General features: G+C 31.4%; 1 protein-coding gene across 13 annotated transcripts in view; it reads left to right on the plus strand.

Annotated features, from left to right (window-relative positions):
- The window catches only part of LOC142332333 (uncharacterized), a 64,392-nt gene extending 50,963 nt beyond the window's left edge, over window positions 1-13,429 (plus strand). For 3 of the 13 annotated variants that reach the window (XR_012758256.1, XR_012758257.1, XR_012758259.1), the window contains exons 9-12: window positions 5,906-6,114; window positions 6,398-6,646; window positions 9,210-9,266; window positions 12,922-13,429. Coding sequence is in view for 2 of the 13 variants with exons in the window: in XM_075378713.1 (XP_075234828.1) it covers window positions 5,906-6,114; window positions 9,210-9,227 (227 nt within the window). In the remaining 11 variants the exon portion in view is untranslated. The other 10 variants (XR_012758261.1, XR_012758260.1, XR_012758262.1 and 7 more) reach the window with 10 other exon arrangements.
- The last annotated feature ends 10,401 nt before the right edge of the window (window positions 13,430-23,830 follow it).

A 23,830-nucleotide genomic window follows, 5' to 3' on the forward strand; every position in this document is an offset into this window, starting at 1 on the left:
CATGACAATACCAGTTGTCTGAAAAAGAATGGGTTTCAAGAACAAATATAATTTTTATTTTTTAGCTCTCAGTAGTGTTTTATGTATATCTTGTAATGATAACTATTAAGTTTTAGTTTACACATTCTCCATCAGATAGCAGCTGTGTTACATATAGTCTACTGTTACATAGACCAAACTGTTATGAGCCCAGGCTTCAGTACCATGGCATCACTATAAAAGAAAGCACAGTAGTAGTATACTGATTTCTCAGAAACAAAACCAGTGACTTGTACAAAGAAATTATATGTAAATCTATTATAGTAATTGTCCAAATGATAAAGCCATGTGTAAGTGGTATGAACAGTTTTTGGAAACTAGAAATATATTGAAAGGACACTTACCAGATAGGCCCAAAAGAAGTACTTAAATCAGAGAAAGAATTCAACTTCTACTGTCTTTCCATTGAAATTCAAAACATTCAGTTCATAGTGTTAATCAACTGAACATTCTTAAAAGCACTCCCCATGATGTTCACAAGTGATTAAAAATTTTTATATACAAACAAAAACTTTTTCGTGAAATTAAACCTAACAATAAGTCACAAAGAATTCAATTTGTAATGACCATGTTAGACTCATTATTTTCTGCTGATGAAAACTACCTGTGGTGTATTTTATTTTCTGATGAAGCAACTTTCATGTTTCTAGAGCCACGAATTGCCATAATTGTCAAGTATGGGGCACTGAAAATCCCCAGGAATTGGTGGAATTCATCCATAGTTGTCCAAAAGTGAATGTCTGGTTTCATGCATAATCAAATTTTTGGGCCATTTTTTTCCCATGGCCATAAACTACGAACAGCCTTCTTTACCGACAAGATGGAGCCCCTCTACATTATGCAGAAGTCGTGTGGTCTGTGCTCAGTGACAGGTTCCTAGAAGGCTAGATGGCAGAAAAGCTTCCGTAGCTTGGCCAATGCAAAGTCCTGATTTGATGCTGGTTTCATCTTTTGGAACTATGTAGAAGACATCCCAAAAAAAGTTCTAGTTACTTGAGATCACCTGTGCCAAAGAATAACAGTAAGCGTCCTTGCATGAATAACTCCAGACACTGATGACACCACTGATAGTAAATGATGAGTTACATTGAGGTAAAAAAAAAAAATTTAGACTTTGTACTTTCATGTAATAAAATACCTACTTTTGTAATTCTAAGTAAATTTAATAATGTAAATTCAATTTAAAAACATGGAGTTCTTTTTCGGACTTCATTCAGAATAGTTTTGCAATCACTAAAATCAACAAGCAAGACTTCCGTTTTGTCCCAAATAACAGTAGCCATAAGCTTCTTTGCCAAATGTTCTTGTGTGAAATTATTCAGTCTAGGAGACAATGAATGCTGTCATTACATTGGACTGCTGGTTTACCTCTAAATTTAAATAAGAAATCCCAATGAAATATGTCGCAAAAATTCATGCACTGAGGCAAGACATTTTTTCTTGTGTGCGTCAGTTAACGTCTTTGGCACCCATGTGGCACACAATTTTTTACAGCCCAATTTTTCAGCCAAAACTACATAAATCAAAGATTGTGAAGCAACAGGAAATATCAAAGACAAATGTGACATGGTGAAGTGAAGATTTTCTCAAATTTCTTGTCAACTTTTTTAGTTGAATTATCTGTTATCACTGATGGTCAGCGCTATATTTTTCATCATTTACGTTCATTTCCAATAAAAAATGAACTTGTATTATTCCAATGAACATCACAAATTTGTGTGTGAATTTCAGTTGCAGAATTGTTTTTTGGCATCAAAAATCAGATTAATCCTTGTACTTTACGCTTGGCAGCATTACAAATTGTAGTGCTCATTATAAATGGGTGAATATAAACAACTAACAACAAAATGACTTAAAATATTGTGGGTACAGCTACTGTTGATTGAAATAACTGAGCTGCAAAAGTGCCATCTGTTTACATTGTGTGCATAAGCAGCAAATTCAAAACGGATCTTACTTTAAAAACATGCTTCATTCAAATAATCACATTCAGAATGTGTTTAATTCTTTGGCTTTCTCAAACATTTGTATTATTTTTTGGTAGAAATTCTACTGTTTAATCTCTTTTATTATTTCTTACTGCCTGAAAGTAAGATTTTTTAAAAAAAAAGAATACAGAGATCATAATTTATGATATTTGATACCAATTATTAAATGTTGTTATGACCCATAAACACTTATTTAGTCTATGAATATTATTTCTATTTATTTGGTATTGAGTATAGGCAATCAGTTTATTTGAAAAATTATATATTCCCATGTTAGAAATATAGATTTTTACGTCACATAGAGTTTTTATGCTATATTTGGCTGGTTTTCACATCTATTGAATAAAAATTTGCCAGTCTCCAAAAATTTTTTAACTGTCACAAACTTGCTAACATTATAATTGTATTTTCAGTTTTTGATAGATTTATTGATGGACGATTTAGATGAAGAAAATATGTCAGTTTGTAGTACTACCTTGAATATCTACCTCAAATCTGATACAAAATGTTTTAACAAAAATAAAAATCTCTTACAACTTGAAATAAATATCCCATTAAGAGATTTTTTATTGTTTAGTATATTTATTGTGGTATTACTACCATACAAATTTGGCACAGTGGCTGAAATCACACTGAGACATAAAACTAATTACTAGGAAGGTAGAAGGAATGAAATTGTGTACATAACTAATGCAGTTCACAGATTATAAAGTTATGATGTGGGCTAACGCCTACTCAAGGGTTGTGGAAGACTGAGTATAATTTGCATCCAACAATTAACATTCAAATATTTTCATTATATGTTTTGCAGTACTGTTAAGAAGGAATTTATTTATTTTAATGTTGAATACAATTAAGAAAATTATTAAAATTATAATAGATAATCAATTTTATCAAATGAATATAATAATGACAGATATTTTACATATTTTTATAATCATTGACAGTCTATGCACAAATAATCATTGATAGCATAGAATTTTAGTGATTGGCAGAGAGTTCATGATATGTAATAACTAGTATTTGTATTATGTTACTATATTAATGATTTGTATTGATAGTATACACATTTTTATTTTGCATGATGTATTCACATGAGGATGCCAGTATAGCTGCATGTGTTATAAAGCGTATAACTAAGTATGATTATTTTGCTAGATGCAACTAAAAAATGAAGTGTTAACCAACATATATTTTATATTAGTATCCTAAGCTTGTTCCTGAAGTATTACCAAGTAATTTTGAACCATTTTATTGAATATTACTACTAATATGTTATGTATTAGTATTAACAAATGAACTACCTAATAGTGTAATAAAACAAAATTCACTATTTGGGAGATATGTGGTTTGTCCCAAAAGCAAGTGTATTCCTACAGACAAACAGGTAATGTAAAACGTACTTGATGTATAACAGTAGGTCATTTTGGTTGCACCTGCATAATTGTTTCAAATGGTTCAATTAAGTCAGTCCCACACTACTGCTGTTTGTGTACGGTTATGTTTTAATCTTGTTATGTTTATGATGGAAGAAAATATTGAACAACGTTACACTATCAAATTCTGTGTGAAACTCTATAAGTCTGCCACAGAAACATTTTGATTCCTTAACCAAAGCTTATGAAGATGCCACTCTGTTGAGAAGTATGGTTTTTAAGTGGCATAAAGCTTTCAAAGAGGCCGAGAAAATATTGAAGACAACTCTTGTTCTGAAAGACCAGCCTCATCAACAAATGATGAAAATGTGAAACTGGTGCAAGCTGTACATTGTGCACAAAAAATCTGTACCTCCAGGACAGACAGTTAATAGCGCCTTTTACAAATTTATCTTGGGTAAACTTCGAAAAAGGGTACAGTTAGTACAAACAGACATTGCACATGATTGGTTGCTACACAATGATAACACGCCAGCTCACACTTTGCTTTCAGTTCATGAATTTCTGGTGAAGAAAAGCATTTCCCTACTTCCGCAGGCTTCCTACAGCCCAGATCTAGCTCCGTGCAGTTTCTCCCTTCTCCCTAAGTTGAAATTGAAGTTGAAGGGTCATCATTTTGGTATGATGAAAAACTGTAATTGATGAGCTATACACATTTAAGGACAATGACTTCTGGTACTACTATGAACAATGGAAGAAACATTGGAGCTGCTGTGTAACTTACCACAGGTCATAATTCAAAGAAGATAACTTGTAATTTCAGGTAAGTCCAATAGATAATTATATAAAAAATCAGTTCACTTACCTTTGAGATAAACTATATATATTTAATTCCATGACTACCCCAACTTTAGTCTTAATTTTATAAACTTTTACTGTTAGGGTTCCATCAATACCACTGTTTCATGATATGAATACTTGGTTTCATAACCAATACTAGCAATGCTAGGTTTGTAATCAGGCCGGCCTCTGTGGCGTGAGTGGTAGCGTCTCGGCCTTTCACCCGGAGGTCCCGGGTTCGAATCCCAGTCAGGCATGGCATTTTTCACACACGCTACAAATCATTCATCTCATCCTCTGTACAGTAATGCTTAACTGTGGCCCCGGAGGTTAAACAGAAAAAAAAATAAAAAAAGGTTTGTAATAGTAGGAGTTGCAGAAGGTTTTACTGCTTAAGCTCTTAAGGGTGGTGAAATTCAGTGGTATTTATGGAATATTTCACTCCAGTAATATTTAATTTATTAGAATACTTTCTACATTATGTTTAAAATAGAAATAAAGATATTTAAGTATTTAAATTAATTCAGTTTCTTCACAAATAAATAATAAAGCTTTTAATGCAAGAGATTATCTAGAAAGTAAGTTCTGAAGGACAATTAAATAAAAATCAACATGTTCATATAAAATGTTATCTTGTTGAAGCACAAATCTTACTCTACTTTTCTACACAGTTGCTACCATTGTTGAGGCAATTATCAACCAGATATCCCTTCATCATAGAATGATGCCACCTGCAGCATGAGCCACATGTTAACAACTTATTTGACCTCATAATCATGTGGATCCGTTGTCAGCAAGGAAGGTTTTAAAACATAAGAAAGGAGATAAGTCATTTGGTATGGTACAAGATCCAGGCTTAATAAGATCATCGAACTCCTCCCAGTCAAAGGTTGAGATGTGACATTGTAATGTGGTGGCAGTGTGGGTTTGTTTTATTGTGATTAACAGAACAGCCTATGTAAGCAAGCCATGCTCTGAATTGCATGAGCCAATTTTTTCATTATCTCCATTAGATATCACTATTGATTGTGAAGAAGTTTATAAACAAAACTCCTATTTTTGTTTCAAAAGACTGCGCACATGATCTTCCATGTGGCAAAAATTGGCTTGCATTTTGTTTTTCTGAGCAACCAATGAAATGTGTCACCATTCCATATGTTGCTGTTTCATTTCAGGTATTAAATGCGCCACCCATGCTTTGCCACAGTGACTATGTGGTTTGGCGAGTCATTGCCTTGTTCTCTGTACCAAGTCAAAAATTCTAACGTTCAACCCATCCATCCATTTCATTTTGTGATTTTCCATAAACTTCTTAGGTACCCAGTATCTGGACAATTTCTGACACAGTTCAGTGTTAAAGTGAACATGAGATTTCTGGAAAATGCACAGCATTAAATGTGATTTGAATTGAAAGAAGCATGTGTGTATTTATTAATTATAAATACACACTAAGAAGCATTCTCTAAAATAATAGTAGACAGCTGAATAATAATTATGTCAATCCTTTTCCTATATTGTGAAACTCAGCATGAGAAGAATTGCAACCATAGTATTGTAATGCCATTAGAAACTTACTTTCTGAATATACCTTGTAATGTAGTTTTATTAGACATTTTGTATAATCTTCAGTAACGCTTTCATTTTTGTCATTTTTTTCTTCAGAAAACGAAGAATCATGTCATTGGGACTATTCTTATGGCAAAAGCACTGTTTTTCTTTTTGGACCAATTGCTTCATCAGTGCCATGTTTGTTAATACCATATAAAAATGGAAATTCAAAATTATATTATATTAATACGACCTTACAAGAGTTAGATAGCCCGTTATCATGGGAAATTCATAAGTTAGTTGAGAAAAGAAATTTCATTCAGGTATGATTTATTTGTCATTTGTTATAATGTAATTTTCTTTTATCCATGTCATTCTGCTGTAAAATATAACATACATTGTATGAAGCGCTAGTTATACTGATAGTTGTACAAAAAACTGCCAAAAAAAGTAACCTTTATAAGTAACCTTATCTACTAATAAGTTTGTTTACTTCAGACATCTATTGTTAATGCATTTGTGTCAATGATAAAGTCTTTGTGTACAATGCATGTGCTTGATGATATTGCAATATTTTGTTTACTAATTAATTTGTTTATTTTAAAGTTATCAAATGATAAATCCTGTGAATTCACGTGTTCTACTATAATTTCCACTGTGTTGCTTCAGACTTGATTGCTTCTTTGTTACAAAGTCATCAAACGATAATGCATTTGTGTCAGTGATAAATACCCGCCAAATTTTCATTGTGTTCATACCTAACACTTTTAGTCTTCAGTGTATACTACATTGTCATTTTACTTTTTGTTATTATTTACATCATCTTCGATCTTCGCTATCTTCATTTTCATTCAGGTGAATGAAACAACTCTTAAATAATAATTATGGTCTTTAAATATTAAAAATAATTAAATAATAATTATGATCTTTAAATATTAAAAATAATCACGCACTTTAAATAATATTTATAAGCAAATGTATTTGTTTAATTTCTATAAAATAAGATATTAATTGTACCCTAGAAGTAAAATTAATATTTGGTAGTTCTTAGAGTTAAAATTGGACAGTTTAAATAAAAATATCTGCATAGAAACAAAATTAATACTGGTTTGAATTTGTATGATGTGTGAATTTATATATTTTATTTTCTGAATAAGAATTATGCACTTTAAATAATACTTAAATTTATATTTATGAGTTTAGTTTATATAAAATAAGATTTATTGAAAAATTATACACTTTATGTTTTTACTTTTTGGTTATATAAGTATGTGTTGAAAATAAAATTAAATAATAAATTGTTTAAGTTAAAATATTAATTACAAAAATTAATTTCTTTTGTTATAGTGATAGTCCAAATTATTGCTAATTGTACAGCAGCAACTATCAGTACAATAATGCCAACAAGTACAGCAGCATCTTAATCACCAATAAGGTGAAAATTATGAGGGAACGTTCTTGTTACTAGTCTATATCCATATACAAATGCACTATTTTGTTGTTACATATTTTAAATAATATTTATAGGCAGTTGTATATTTTTAATTTCTATAAAATAAGATATTTTCTGTAAATGCATAATTTCTGTAAAATTGCTCACTTTATATACTTTACTTTCTCTAGTTTAATTGTGCACATAAAATAATATTTATAAGCAAATGTCCTAGTTCAGTTTCTCTAAAAAATAAGATATGAATTGCAAACTGGAAATAGAATTAATATTCATAGTTACTGTTAGATTAAAATTAATACATTTAAGTAACCTCTCTTAAGTAATAAAATCAATAGCCATTTACATGCCTGTGGTGCAAATTTATATTACATTTTTCAAATAATAATTATGCACTTCAAATAATACTTATTTCTATATGTAAGAGTTTAGTTTCTATAAAATAAGATATTAGCATAATAATTACACACTTTTTATATTTTACTTCCAAAATAATTATTACACACTTCGTTTTTTTTTGTCTTAAGTCATTTGACTGGCTTGATGCAGCTCCAAGATTCCCTATCTAGTGCTAGTTCTTTCATTTCGGTATACCCCCTTCAACCTATATCCCTAACAATTTTTTTTACATATTCCAAACGTTGCCTGCCTAAACAATTTTTTCTCCTTCTACCTGTCCCTCCAATATTAAAGCGACTATTCCAGGATGCCTTAATATGTGGCCTATAAGTCTGTCTCTTCTTTTAGCTATATTTTTCCAAATGCTTCTTTCTTCATCTATTTGCCGCAAAACCTCTTCATTTGTCATTTTATCCCCCCATTTGATTTTTAACATTCTCCTAAAAAAAAGCTTCTAATCTTTTCTTCTCAGATACTCCGATCATCCAAGTTTCACTTCCATATAAAGCTTATATGGCGATATTTCCATTAAATTAATTTTTGATGTAAACAAATTATATTTCTTACTGAAGGCTCGTTTAGCTTGTGCTATTCGGCATTTTATATCGCTCCTGCTTCGTCCATCTTTAGTAATTCTACTTCCCAAATAACAAAATTCTCTACCTCCATAATCCTTTGTCCTCCTATTTTCACATTCAGTGGTCCATCTTTGTTATTTCTACTACATTTCATTACTTTTGTTTTGTTCTTGTTTATTTTCATGCGGTAGTTCTTGCGCAGGACTTCATCCATCCCATTCATTGTTTCTTCTAAATCCTTTTTACTCTCAGCTAGAATTACTATATCATCAGCAAATCGTAGCATCTTTATCTTTTCACCTTGTACTGTTACTCATAATCTAAATTGTTCTTTAACATCATTAACTGCTAGTTCTATGTAAAGATTAAAAAGTAATGGGGATAAGGAACATCCTTGTCAGACTCCCTTTCTTATTACGGCTTCTTTCTTATGTTCTTCAATTATTACTGTTGCTGTTTGGTTCCTGTAAATGTTAGCAATTGTTCTTCTATCTCTGTATTTGAACCCTAATTTTTTTTAAATTCTGAACATTTTATTCCAGTCTACGTTATCGAATGCCTTTTCTAGGTCTATAAATGCCAAATATGTTGGTTTGTTTTTTCTTTAATCTTCCTTCTACTATTAATCTGAGGCCTAAAATTGCTTCCCTTGTCCATATACTTTTCCTGAAACCAAATTGGTCTTCTCCTAACACTTCTTTCACTCTATTCTCAATTCTTCTGTACAGAATTCTAGTTAAGATTTTTGATGCATGACCAGTTAAGTTAATTGTTCTGCATTCTTCACATTTATCTGCTCCTGCTTTCTTTTGTATCATGACTATAACACTTTGTATGTATTACTTACTAAATAATAATTATGCACTTTATATACTTGCTTGCTTCCAATCGTCTAATTAAGTGCTGAAAATAAAATAATGATAGGCTGTTTTAAAGTTAAAATTAGTCCATTTAAATACTAATAAAGAAAAATTAATTTGTTTTGTTACAGTGCTTTAAACTTGAATAAAAAACTACTTGTAAATCAACAACAACAGTATCGAATGAGGTGAGAATTATAAGGGAACACCATTAATTATGCAATTAAAATAAATTAAGATTGAGTGCTGTTAGATTTAAATAATATTTATGTTTATAAAATTAATGCAGACTTTGTTTTTTTAATAATTTACTTTGTCATAATGCCTATAAATTGTTTTCAGGATTAATTTATCTTCGATGAATAGTTTTGTTTTCAGCCAGTCTGATCCTTTGTTTCATTTAAGGTAATAAAGCCATATATTCAAAATATATTATCTCTGATTATCAGGATAAATTTCTTTGTTTGTACGTTATGTATCTAACAATTTAATTTTAGTCTTTCTTTTAAGTAATATAATTTGTTAAATAACTATCATTTATCATGTGAGTTTGCAGTAAAGATTTATTTTTGTGATTTTTTCCAACAAACCTTTACTCAACACTTTCCATTTATATCAGCATTAAGGTTATTTTCAATAAAATCAACCTAAGTGTATTCATTTATTTAAATATGTACAGAAAGAAATTGCATTATGGTATTATTTAGATGGATATTATGTTTTTCTTTGTTTTAGAAACCATTCTGATGCGGATGCATTTTTCAGTGAAGTTTCAGATATTTAATTCCAATGTAATTAACATAATAAGAATTCATATTTCAAAAGGGAAGTTTTTCTGCAGATGTCTCGCACAGGAAGATGCAACCTTTCCAATGATGGAGAGGTCATTGATCTTGAGCAAGCCATTCAAAAACTTCAACTGGGTTCCTTCCAGGTTAACAAATGGAAGGAGATGACCTCTTTTTGAGTTGGATGAGCTGTGTTATTAGCTGCAACAGCAGAGCCAAATGTTTAAAACATGCTGAAAGTTCACAATGAACTGCAGCCAGGTCCATCAGGTCTTCATCAGTTCAGGGACAGCGATTATTCTTGGTTAAAGCTGGCAGTGTTCTCTTCCTGCCTCAACATCTGGCCGTAAACAAAGACATTGCTGTAAATGTCAATTTACTCGCTGTTGTATAATTATATTACATATACGGCTTAATGTTTGTAATCTTGGGGCAGGAGGCATTGGGAAGAGGGGCTGAAAAAGCTCTATCCCATCATTCACTGACAATGAAGGCAGTGTTTCAAATTTCAAAAATCTTCAGTCAGCGATATCCTTCAACAAGGATATTGCTACCCGGTAGCTGTGGAAGGAAATCAGTTGGCACAAGAGAACACTCTCTGCACTATGTTAACATGTGGTGAAATGTTAGACATAGCATGACCAATCAACTAAGTAGATGCTAAACAGTTTAAAAGAACTGAAATCGATGAACTATGGACCTTTATGAAAGTTTCTCTATTTCATAAGCAAATGATTTATCATATTTCGACGAAGAGGTGATCTTATAGCAAGTTTCACTCACTCACCGTCAGTGGATATAAAGCGATAAAACAAACAGTTTCTGGTGTATATGCTGTATAAGAAGATATTTACTGAACAGTAAATACTATGTTTCAGATGGTATGAAACCTGGAGATAGAAAGTGTTTCATTCAGAGACTGTTAAAAATAATTAAAACTAAGGTTGAGATCGTATTTGATGAACAATTCAAAATGTTCAGTGATATGATCTCAGCAGCATATACAAAAATTTTCAAAGGCAAATGGCTTCAAAAAAGTCATTAGACATATTGCGCCATTCTGTCCCCCATTAGTTCCAAGGTTAAATGGAAGCTTTATTTTCAATTCACAAATGTTCAATTTTTAATTTAGAATTACTTTTTCAGAAACATGTTGTCCGGAGAAAACTGTTACAATAGGGGCAAGTGTTGCAGCGGTCGAGCAAATCGGGTGATTTATTCTTATTGAAAATGCATTTACCTGCAACTTAATACTACTATAAAACATACTAAAATAGTACATACTACTATAAAATTCAAAGATTTGTTTAAAAAGTGTTTACTCAATAGTGCTACTGTTATTATTAAAATCATGAAAATATTAGATCCAAGAAAAATTTTATTGAAACGATTCAAATGAATAAATTAGCCCTTCGTAATTTCAATGATATATGCATTTCTGTAAATAAAATTCACACCCTGCCATGGGCCTATGTTAATACTCCATTAAAATTGAAGCAGCTACTTTCAGAATGATTTAAAAAAGTTGAACATTTATGATAAAATTTAATTAAATGTAATTATTGTTTAAAATCTGTAGTGACCAGATTAACAATGCCTCTGAGTTATTGAGCAAATGTTTGTATAAATTTATGTAATGTAAAAATGAATTGTAAAAATGTATTGATGTAATAAAAATAAAATTTTAAATTATATTTGTTGATGTATGTAATTGTAGTTAATTGTGTATTGTAATACTGTTCAACCAGTTATGAGTTCAAGAAAGAAGACTGTACTTTCTTTAGAAATACTTAACATGGCGTAGGGTGCTGAGCAAACTTAAAATGGATATTGAATGGTCTGAGCCTGACTCCGAAAGAATATAAACAGTTTGTGTATATATGTACAGGTAGCTCTCAGACGGCAGCCTGTACATGTCTTATTGAATGGGATTTCTTATGGCTGTTATACAAACCCTACTATGTAATGAGTATGGAGTATTTATAGAGTACATACGAATAAGAGTATGTTATTTTTTACCTGTGATGGTTTCGTCAAACACTGCATTCACAGAGTCTAAATTTATTATCTGCCTGTTCATTGTTGTAAGACTGAAATCTAAATATTTGAGAAAGCGCATGATTTCTTGCGTTAACCATTTAAGCTTCTCGTATCGACTGTCCGATGGAGGGTCTGGGTGAGGAATTTTTATATTCTCAATTATCAATGAAAATCAAACCCGTCGTTTCAGCTTCCCAAATGCAGCCTCATGGTTAACTCTTTGCCTCTGAGGTTTATTGGGTTTGCTTCTTGATTGCTTACACACTCAGTTACATTCTGCATGGATTTGGTGTTAACCAGTAAATAATGCTGTAGGTAAATGATGCTGTGAGGCACTTCATTTATTTTATATCCCCGTCCAACCTTCAGAAAAAATTTGTGAATTATGGCTTTCCCTGTTCATGTACGAACCACGAACGATGTTGCAGGTTATGCAGATGGCATCGGATAAAATAGTGGCTGGTCGCTCAAACTCATGCCACTCGTACGGAGCCAAGACCACCTCATCGAATCCTAAGAGAGTGTGGGTCGAGGAGGGTTTTGTAAAATCTACTTTTTTCAAACATAAAAGCCACGATCTCATCAACCATGATCTTCAGCCTGCATTTTAGTGGTTTTTTCTTGTTACATTGGTGCTGTTTCCGTTATTTGTCGTGAAATTCATCAAGAATATCCTCTCAAGTACACATTTAATTCACCCTATGGTAGCGAGTCCTGTTTTTAAATAGCAATTCTTTTGGAAAAACTATATTATATTTTTCCACTTGATGTTTATTTTTTATTTTGATATTTGAAATTATTGAAACATTTTGTAATTTCTGTATGTTTTGTTTTTTCAGTTTATATTTCATTGTGAAATCTCATTTAACAGTTTCTTAATTCTTTGAGTATTTTAAATTAAAATAATATAATGTTATCATTAAAAAGAGCAGAGTTAAACTAACTGAGCCAAATCTGCCATTATGTTCGGTTATTGATTAAACAAAACCATATTCTATACTACTTTTTTTTCTAGGAACTATGGAATCAACAAAGAAGAAATATAACTGAAGCTCAAAATAGAGCAAATTTTATTTTTAAAAGAAATGAAACTAATGTAGTAACTGGAAACTGGACAGTTGATGAAATTGTAACATCAAAAATATTTTTTGGCAAAGATGTTGGTTATGAAAATGTTACAAATAATCTTGAACAAGATTCTTATAGTATGAATATGGTTAAACGAATAAATACAACAGTGAGTGAAATAAAGTATGAATTAGAAAACAAAGTTTCTGTCAGTGATTTATTACGCAATTTTGGAAAAGTTAAAGGCAATGTACTTGTGAAAGGGAAAACATTTGTAAAGAATGCTGAAGTATCTGGAAAAATTAATGGAATGTTCGTCATTGATTTATTATATAATACTTTCAAGTAATTTTTTTTTAAATTAATAATAATGATTAAAAACTTTTAGGACAAAATTTTATTTGAATGTGGTCTATTTGTAAAGTTTTGTTAAGTAAATAAAATTGAGTTTTATTTGTAAAGTTTTTTTAATTTTCAATTCTCTTCTCCATGGTTTTCAGTTAATTTAGGAAGGATATTATTTGTGTTGTTTGGATGTGACTGGTATTGACAGAAATTTGACTAAAGTATTTTTCTCATATCTTGTTATAAATTAGATTTAAGAAAATTTAAATTTTACTTTCCTGGCAAGTATAGCTAGAATAACAAGTTATATCTGCTTTTGGCCTTATATTTCAGAATTGACCAAACCAATTTTCTTTAATTTGACTCAGATATTTCTATACATGGGGCTTTGATCATGTTAATGTTTTTTTTGTTTTTTTTTTACTTGTCACCAGGGTTTGGAGATATTGTAAAAAAAACAATTTTGATTTTCTTCAGAGGAATTTTAGAGAAAACTTTATTAAAGCAAAATTGTTACCTGTAATGATATATAAACAAAAAAATCTTTTTTTAAAGTTTATACAACATATATAGAGCTATCAAGAAATATGTACAATTTTTTTTAAATTATAGTCCCCAGACCTAAAATACAGAAAATTGCATTGTTTGACTTGACCGGCCAAGCTGGGAAATGCAAATTTTTTGCATCCTTTTTTTTCTTTGCCAAAAAACAATTTTCTCAAAATTTTTCATAATTGAGTTAATGCAGTTTCACTTCATCTATTATCTTTTGACTTCTAATGTGATGGTTTTTTTTAGAATGCATGTCAATTTACTGACTGTAAATTGATATCAGGATTTATGTAAAAAAAAAGGACTATAAATTGACTAGTTCACTTATCTTTTAATGAATTTTTACTTTCTCTAAACTATTTTTACCTTATTACTATTTACTGTATTTTTGTTTAATTGGTTATGCAATAATTGGGCTGAATGAGAATTTTGCATACATCAGCATAGAGAATATAGAGATATGATTGTGGTTTGACATTGCACTATCCTTCAAATATGTAGAATATAGTTTCATGAAAAGTATGAAATGTAATATTAACAATATTGCAAATGGAAAAATTAACAAATAATCCTGTAAATACTCTGTAAGGAATATTTAGCCCTGCTGGATATTTATACTATTTGGAATTATCATTTCATGCAGTTGTCAAGATGGATAAATTATTCCTCAAATTTCTTTCGTAGGGTTTTGTGCTTACAAACATTACACATTGATGATTTCACATTTCTCTCAATTACTTTCCAGGAATGAACTCAATTAATGTTGGTTTGTTGATGCTATTTTTTTTAGGAATTATGACCAATTTATTTTTTATGTATTAATACTTCAGTCAGTAAAAAATCTAGTTGGTAAAAATTGAGTATTTCAGTCATATGTAACTGTGTAATCTGAGGGATAGTGGTTAGTTAATGAGGTAAAAGTATTTAAAAACTGTCACCTAGCTAAGCATAGGGTTTAATATTAGTTTTAGTTTACAGTTATATATATCTGCTGTCATTCCTCAGGAAAAAGTTTTTTATACCTACTGTAAGCTTTTATTTCATTTCAATTGTAAAATATATTTATTTAAAGATAAAAATTTCATAATAAATATTTATTTTTTATTATCATGAGCTATTATTATTAAAATCTGATAATGTTTATTTTTAATTTAAGAAACGATTTGGCATCTACTCTACAAGTACAGTAGAATTATGTAAAAAAAAGTAAATTTATATTAAAAAAAATTAATTAAAGTTGTGTTATGGAGATTCAATTCAGTTTTTGTGTTATAAAGAAACAGAGTTGCATTGGGAAATAATTTATTTGGTAATTTACATTATATTCTGGTTTTTCTGCCTTAAAAAGGGAAGTACTACATTGAGTAATGCATTATACTGCTTCCAGAATTTTTTAATTGTTGGAGCACTCTGGAATCTCTGTTTGTGGAATTGTGTACTGGTTCTTATCTCTTCTATTATTTGATAATGGCAGCCTTCAAGGCTTCAACTTCCAAGGTGGATTTTACTTTTTTTTTTTAACAAAAACATTTCTGTAGAAACATGGTTATGATTGGGAGGGGAGTTTAACAATATTCTTTATGTGTTAAGTACACAAAACAACCTATATTGGCAAAATACATACGTGGTCAAGCTATGATTTTTTCCAAATTTTTTTTTAATATGATGACATGATTTTTGATAACAGCCTTCAATAACCTTGACTATAATTCTAGTTAATTTGGAATGATAAACCACATATAAAACTGTGTACAGTTTGTAAATTCTTCTCAAAACTTGATTGTAACAAATATGTCATAATGCAGCTAGTGTGAGAATTGCTAGAATACTTGACTACACTCTATTAGGCATATGACCCATACATAGTACTTGGGTAATAGTAGATTTGGACCATTGTAACTTGGGTTACTCGTTTTTGGTTTCTTTTTGAACAGTTATCATAGCACTTCGGACATAATTCACTTCCCCAAGTTATCTAGGCTTTTTATAGAAAAATTACGGTGGTTGTGGAGGTTCAATTAAGTTTTTGTGTTGTTAAATATGAGATTATCACAAAATTAGATTAATTTTTATTATTTTTAATTTTCTTTAGAGTAGATAGACCCAAGAAAATTAGAGGAAATAAAGTAATAAGTCATTTAAAAGCCGATCATATTTATATCAAAAAAATTAATAATATTATGGCAGAAAATTTAATTTTTAAAGATGGTCCAATTATGATTGATGGAAATTTAACATTAAAAAATAAGTTAGTAGTTCATGGTGACATTATTTTATCATCGATAGGAAAAGTTAATGGAATTGATCTGTCAAAGGATGTATTACAATTTGGTAAAAAATATTCAGGTAATATTTATTTTTTATTTAGATAATTAAGGAATGTCTTCTTATGTAGTTTAAATGGGTATTTTAATTGATTAAATTAAGGAGTTTTTATTTTATCTGATGCTACTCTATGTTGAGTAAAATACTTAGTTCATCAGGCATCTGTGAGATAAGTTAGTATTGTTGATGAAAGTAGCCAGACTGCTATTTAGAGTTCTGTTGTATAAATTTGTTTTTAAATTGTATTAGAATACTTCCTAGGACACTTTTGCAGCATCCCACACATTATTTTAAATGTTCATTAATATAATCACATGTACTTCTTTATGCGTTGATAATTTGCTATTAAATGGCTAGTAAATCACATTACACAGTCCATGATATTTTTTAGAACCTTATTACTTTATTATTACAGCTAATGGCTAGTAAATCACATTACACAGTCCATGATATTTTTTAGAACCTTATTACTTTATTATTACAGCTACTATGCTATTATTATAGCAGGTTGTTATGATTGGTATAATAGTGACTATAAAGTTTATATTCCTTAAGTTCTTTATGATATCAATAGATAGATGCTTCCCTGTGATTGTTATTAAGATAATTAAAGTATGTTTACCTTCTAGAATCCACCTTCAATGTTTTTCACTGGCAAAATTGTAAATTGTTAGATAAATCTTTTTTAGTATAATAAAAGGAAAGCAGTCTCTCTTTTTTATTAGTTTTTCATGAATATCTTTAAAAAAAAGGAAAGATAGTAAAATTATTTATAGTTACTCATCTGTTTTGCATTTTTTCTTTTTATGTATGGTTACAATGATCACATTTTCCAGTATATGTGGAAAAATGTAAAAACATCAATGTGGTTATTCCTTACTAAGATTAATTAAATATATTTTAAATGACAATTCTTTTTATTGTCTTATTGCATTTTTCCTTTATTGTGATTACTTTCATAATCTAGTACTACCATTCAGGTAGTTCAATTCATTCATCTGACTGGTTTTCTAAATAGGCAAATTACTCTTGATCAATTACTATACACATCTACTTAATTTAATCGTGTGCAATAAAATAAGTTTTCTTGATAACACTTTTAAGGTAAGGAAATTGTTGAGCTTCACATCTGGGCTATATGTAGGGTATGAAAAAATGTCAAAGTAAAGTTTCTGAAGAACATCGGTATTGTTTCTTTCGTGCATTTTTATGTTATCATTTTGATTTTTCAACAAGTCTATTTTTGTTATTCAAGGTCTAAAGTAGAATTTATGATTTGTATTTTTTTCTTTTTTTTGTTCTTGATGAGTCTGAGAAATACCATTTACGTACCTCCCATAAATGACGGAGTGTTGGACTTGCACGGGTTCGGCTAGATTTTATTAAGAGCATATATGTTCCTGCACCCTACTGACTAAAACTCCTATCTCACTGTACCCCCCACCCAGTGCCAGATCATTCCAACCCCATAGGGGAAGACACCTGCCTTGTGACACTTCTGGTCATCACACCATTCCTCCCGTTTCTAGCCCTGATGGGCTTTAATGGGAGTCATCTTTCGGCCTCTAACTTTTTACATCTTATAGTAATAAGTCAGGCCTCATTGGAATACCGCCAATGTAAATTCCTTGGTAGACATTTGCATCAGTGATTTATAATTCAGCTTTTACCTTTGCAGTAGGCCTCGTCTAGACACCACAGCTGGATCAGCATTTAAGCACTCAGCTTCGGGGGTGCGTTCCTCTAACCACCAAGGAGGAGCTGCACCAGGCCTGACTATGTCATTTCCAGCAGCCCCAACCAATGGCTGGGTCTTGGTCTTTTTCACTCAAGGGGTCGGGAAAAGTAGTCCCACTGCTTCATTGCTGCTGCCCATCCAGACAAACAACAACTATATGGAGGGCTGTTCCGACCCCCTCTTCCTCCTTTCTCTTTTATCTGTATTTTGTGTCAATCTTTAACCCAGATTCCAGCTTCATCTTCCTTGGTCTTTGTCAGTGGTTCCTTTAGTTTGTCAGTGGTTAACTCTGACACCTACTCCCACTGAGCGCATCCTCTCAGCATATATTCAGCGGTATTATCTGTTGTCAGCCACCCCAGCCATAAAGATGCCTATCCTGATCCCACTTATGACAGTTGTAAAAGGTATATTCAGCTGTATCTTCTAATCTGCAGTATTGATAATCAGGTGTCCTTCTTTTGAACCTAAACAGGAAAGTGGAAAACCCCCTGTGTTCTGACAACAGTTGTGTAAGCTAACAAGTGGGTTCACCATGTTTTCTCCTAAGCCACGGTGAGAGCTGCGGTATTAGGAATTTAGTCCATCTGGCCTTATTTGTCTCATCACTTTGCATCTGCCCTTCCCTCATCAGATGTTCCTTGGTCATTGATTTGGAGATTTCCTCTCTTCTTCGCACCAGTTTTCTAGCCCTTAATGTCACTGGGGATATCCCAGCTACAACATCAACAGGTCTGAATGTAGTTCGATGTGACAGTTATTCCTAACGCTGCTCTTCGTTGAAGTGAGATTAGGCAATTTGCATTACTCTTTTTCTCTAACGCTGAGGATCACATAGGGATCGCGTACAATATTATTGATGTAGCAACAGATAACGTCAGTCACCTCCAGCTAGCACGTGGGTCCCTTCTAGATGAGAATAACTTATTAGCTTCAATTATCATTCTCTCTGCATGTTGCGACACTTCTTTCACTTCGGTTGAGAAGAGTCCAGACCTTTCTACTCACACTTCAGATACTTTGCACTTCCGGATTCTATTTTGGTGCCATCCACCGTCACCGCCAATCCCCTCAGTTTTCTTCTGCCCACTACAGCAACTACAGATGTTTTATTCAGGGTCAGAGACATTTTCCTCGTTCTCAGCCACTCACTTATCCTGCATATGGCACTATTTGCAGTTTCCTCCGCCTCATTTTCAGTATGATCTGTCACCAACAGTGCCAGGTCATCCGCATATACCATGTGACTGTCACCCGAAAGCTCAGTACTCAAGAGGCCATCATATACTGCGTTTCATAAAATTGGCCCAATACAGAACCTTGTGGCACTCCACCATATTAACTTCAGCGAGCCCATCCTCAGTGTCTGCAGACAACTTCTGCTCTTATAGGTAACCGTTTAGTGTTGACAGCAGGTATTCACTGATACCCCTGTCCCTCAATAAATCCATAACAACTGGCCATAGTACTGGTAAATGTGTTTTTCGCGTCGAGTAAAATTATTAGCAGTGCAGTATCCACCTACTGTGCCATGTGCCCACCGCCCTGTCTCTCACCTAGTCCATCACATCTGTGGTGGACTTCTCCTTATGAATCCATATTGATTTGGGGGTAGCCCACTCTTAGCATCTAGCTCATCCCCCACGCTCTCAGCAACCATTCTCTCGAACAACTTGCCTAACATATTAGACACAGAGGTGTGTAAGCAATGCCCCCACTTTTTTTGCACCTGATTTTAGGAAGAGGACCAATTTGGCCTCCTTCCAGCATCCAGGGATTTTGCAGTTTGTTAATGCATCATTCACGGTTTCAAGAATTGTTCAAGGGCACCTTTCAACTAGACCGCTTATCATCGCACCAGGAACACCATCAGGTCCTGGGCTCTTTTATTGATTCTAGCAGCAGCGCTGTTCAAGTCATCTATTGTAACACGTTGACCATGGGTGCAAGGAATCTCTGTTCTTTCTGTTTCCTCCACTGAAGAAAGGGACAGTACAGCCCTTAGTGTCTGGCCCCTAGACAGGTTTGGGAGTTGCCTACCAAATTTCTTCGTTACAATCTGGTAGGCTTTACTCCATGGGTTATAATCAAACTCATTAACGAGTTCTTCTTCCCAAGCATTGGTCTCTGCTTTCTTTATAGTTGCTCTAAGTCTCTTTCTGGCCATATGGTATTCTTCAGTCTTAGCCTCTGCATTTGTGTTTCCCCATTTGGCTCGTTGCATAATTCTAACCACCAAGCTGATTTTCTTAACAAGGCGTTCTCTGTCCACCAATATACAGTCTTTTCTATGGGTCTCTGAGCCATAGAATTTCTACCTCCAGATGATCAGTAAAAAAAAATCTGATCCAAAAGCAGCACTAGGGTGTTTTATGGTTAACAGAGGAAGAGTTATGGTTACATTTCATATTCTACCTTTTTTCTCTTGACATTTGATTTATTATTGATTTATATGATATTCCAGGATGCTCATCTGGAGACTACATGTATCTAGATTTTGCCTGCAATGCATACCTATCTATTATAACTCTCTTGATTTGGAATTTGTAGCAGTTATGCCTCTTGATTAGCTAATAAACATACCTGTAGCTTGTTACACCCATTAATCAGTATTTCAGAATGTGTTGTTAATGTGGTTATAGAATGATGGCTGGGAACATTTTTGAGTGCCATCAGCATTAAAATATAACTATCAGCTAGGTCTCAAACTATTAACTTCCTGAATTGAAAGGTTAGCATTACTTATCATCGCTATTCTATACACCTTACATTCACCTTTGTTATTGGAAATTAATTTATCTTCATGATATTGATATAAGAGTTGCTTACTACATTCACCTACTCTTCATTTACCCTTTACTCCTAATACTTTACAATACCCAGTGAGCTAAGTCTTTTGATAAGAGATTTGATTAAAATGTGATAAAACACATTCTTTTGTCATTTCAACATTATATGACACATTTTTAAGTTAAGTGATAGTGTTGTTTAATCAATTAATTGGTTTGAATTTGATGCTTTGAATCTGACATGGAAACTACATTTTTGGGTGGAGCCCTAAGAGAAGATTTTTGTAAAATATATAGTGCAGTGATTAAGTTACTATATGGTTGACGTTTTCTGCCTGTTTTGTCAGTTATAATTAAGAAATTACCAAATATAGTTAGAAAGAAAAAATTCTAGTTCTTGGACAAGAATAATAAAAACAAATAAAATAACAGATATTATTTGAATGTCATATGTAGTGGAATAAACCTCCTAAAACCATAAAATCACCAAAATATGTGCCATCAAAACTTAAAATGTATTTTTATAACAGTACTGCTGATTTATCAATTTATTAGAAGTCATTATATTACTGGTGTATTTCTTTTTAAGTAAATTTACTTGCTAGTATATTTTAAATGTTCTTATTAATTTTGTGTTGATGTTGCTAGATTTCCATATTTTATAAATAAATTTATTTTTTTTAAATTAAGATTAAATTAAGAGAATTAAATTTTGATTCACTCTCTGCAGAGGATCTTATAGTTGAGGAAATTAATGGTAAGAACTTATCTTCATTATTTCCATCAAATGATTTCGTATCATCAACTTCATGGAAGAATATACTTACTGGTCCTAATTTAACAGTTAAAAATATTAATGGAAAGGAATGGAAAACTTTGATTAAATCTCCTGTTTGGCTAAATAAATATAGTTTTGTTAATGGCACAACTATTGTTAAAGGAGTACGTTATTTTTAAATCTAATTTCAGTTAATATCAAAGATTACTTCTATTAATAAATTATTTAAAAAATAGAATATCTATCCAAATAATCAATATTTATTTTATATCAGAATTTTTTTCAGTTACCGATTTTTATTTTAAATAATGTATTAGATTATTAATTAAATTGAAAATTTTATCAGTATTAGAATCTTTAATAACAGTTGGTGTGTGAAAATTCATTTCTTAAACACAAAACAAATTTTTATAGTGCAGTGTGATAATTAGTATATTTTGCTTTTGTATCAATCATAGTCATGATGGAGAGAAGGTACTTCATTTCTCTAGTATGCTTGTTTTTTTTTTAAATGTCTATGCCATATACCTGAGTTGTAGGTGTATAGTGCCATTATTTCACTTTCAACTATTGTGGTTATGATACTTAACATATTTAAATTGTATCACAAAGTGAAGATATTAAAACTATTTTTCACTTATTTTTAATGATATATTCTTTATTTGTGAGAAAGTTATTTATATTTAATAAAGTATGGCAGTTCAAAATAAGTGTTCCAAAATCTAATCTCTTCTGATTGTTACAGATTGTTTATATATATTAGCATATGTAAGATTTATAGTTTTAGTTGTGGAAGAAATCGTTAAGGGTTAAACGTTTTTGAATAAAAATAGAGATTAGATTACATCAGTGTGAAAGTTAGGATTTAGCACTTACGTATAGGTTTAAAATATTAGCATAGATTAGAAGGTACTAAATTAGAAGGTACAATGTAGAGAAAACAAGTTTAATATGATGTGATGATAAAAACTTAATAATTTTGTAAGTTGTACCAAACTAACCTATCTTTTTGAAAATTTTTTAAAGAAATGCCTTTAATTTTCTAGTGAGGTAAGGAAATCCAAGCAAATAAGAGTTTGTGTGTAGTAAATTTTATGTCGGTCATATCCTGAAATTAATTTAATTAATGGCTTTTATACAGCTGGATTGTCCACATACAAAATTTGCTTAATGTCAAAGATAATCTTAAGGTAGTATCACATAAAAAGAAAAAGCATAAATAAAAATAAAAATAGATGTTTGATAATAGATAAAATAATACTAGGTGTACAAAAAAAAATTATTGAAGTTTAGTTTTTTAATCTCATTGATGAGATGTATAGTGTTGCTAGAATCAAAGAGCAGAAAGGAGTGTTTTATTTGCATGCCTGACCATAGATTGATTCCCTATCTTCCTTCTTGACAGCATGACTAGTAAAGGGTGGTGGACTCCTGCACAGAAAGCCTTCTATGTTTTGCAATTTGCTAATTGTGAATTTGTCATTACAGTTCAATGTGCATTCCATAGAAAGTTTAATTGTGATCTTCCAAATGATAATAACATTCGTCGGTGGTATAATCAGTTTGGAACAATTAGATGTCTGTGCATAAAGAAGAGTACGAAATGACCAAGAGTGGTAGAAGAAAATTTTGAATTTGTGCATGCTGATTTCCCAATTGAAATGTTGTAGCTTAAAAATCATGACTTTCTAGATCGTATCATATTGTATTTAATAATGAGTCAACATTTCATCTTTTGGAAAAGTTAAAGTTAATAATATATCTGGGGTTCAAAAAATCCCATTTGCTTTCCCCAACTGCTGAATTGGTCAGCGTGGACTCAATAACAGAGCTTGTTTGTGGAGCCTGCAATATCACCCGACCTGACATCATTTGATTCTTTCCTTTGGGGTTTTATAAAGGATTCTGTGTATGTGCCTCTGCTACCTACTGATTTACCCGATTTAAGGCACAGGATTGAAGCAGTTGTTGTTTCCATTACTTCAGGCTTGTCTCTTCAAGTACAGATGTACTCTCCTAATGGTTGGATATGTGTCACACGCTGAAAGGTGCTCACATTGAACATTCAACTAAAACTGTAACAGTTACTCTTTCATTTTATTTGTGATTCATTATTGTAGCTCATAATTAAGAGATTAAATAGTTGTACAATCTCTATATTCTTTTTTTTACATCCTGTATTTTTATGCAGTAATATTATTTTATAAGATATTATTTTAGAGAATATTATATATAGAAAGAGAAATTTATTATTAAATAATAGATTAAATTGCTTTCTTTATTCTTTAACGTACAGACATAAAAACATGGTGGTTGATGATAAAGATCT

Source organism: Lycorma delicatula, chromosome 11, assembly GCF_047948215.1.
Source record: "Lycorma delicatula isolate Av1 chromosome 11, ASM4794821v1, whole genome shotgun sequence".
Taxonomy (NCBI): domain Eukaryota; kingdom Metazoa; phylum Arthropoda; class Insecta; order Hemiptera; family Fulgoridae; genus Lycorma; species Lycorma delicatula.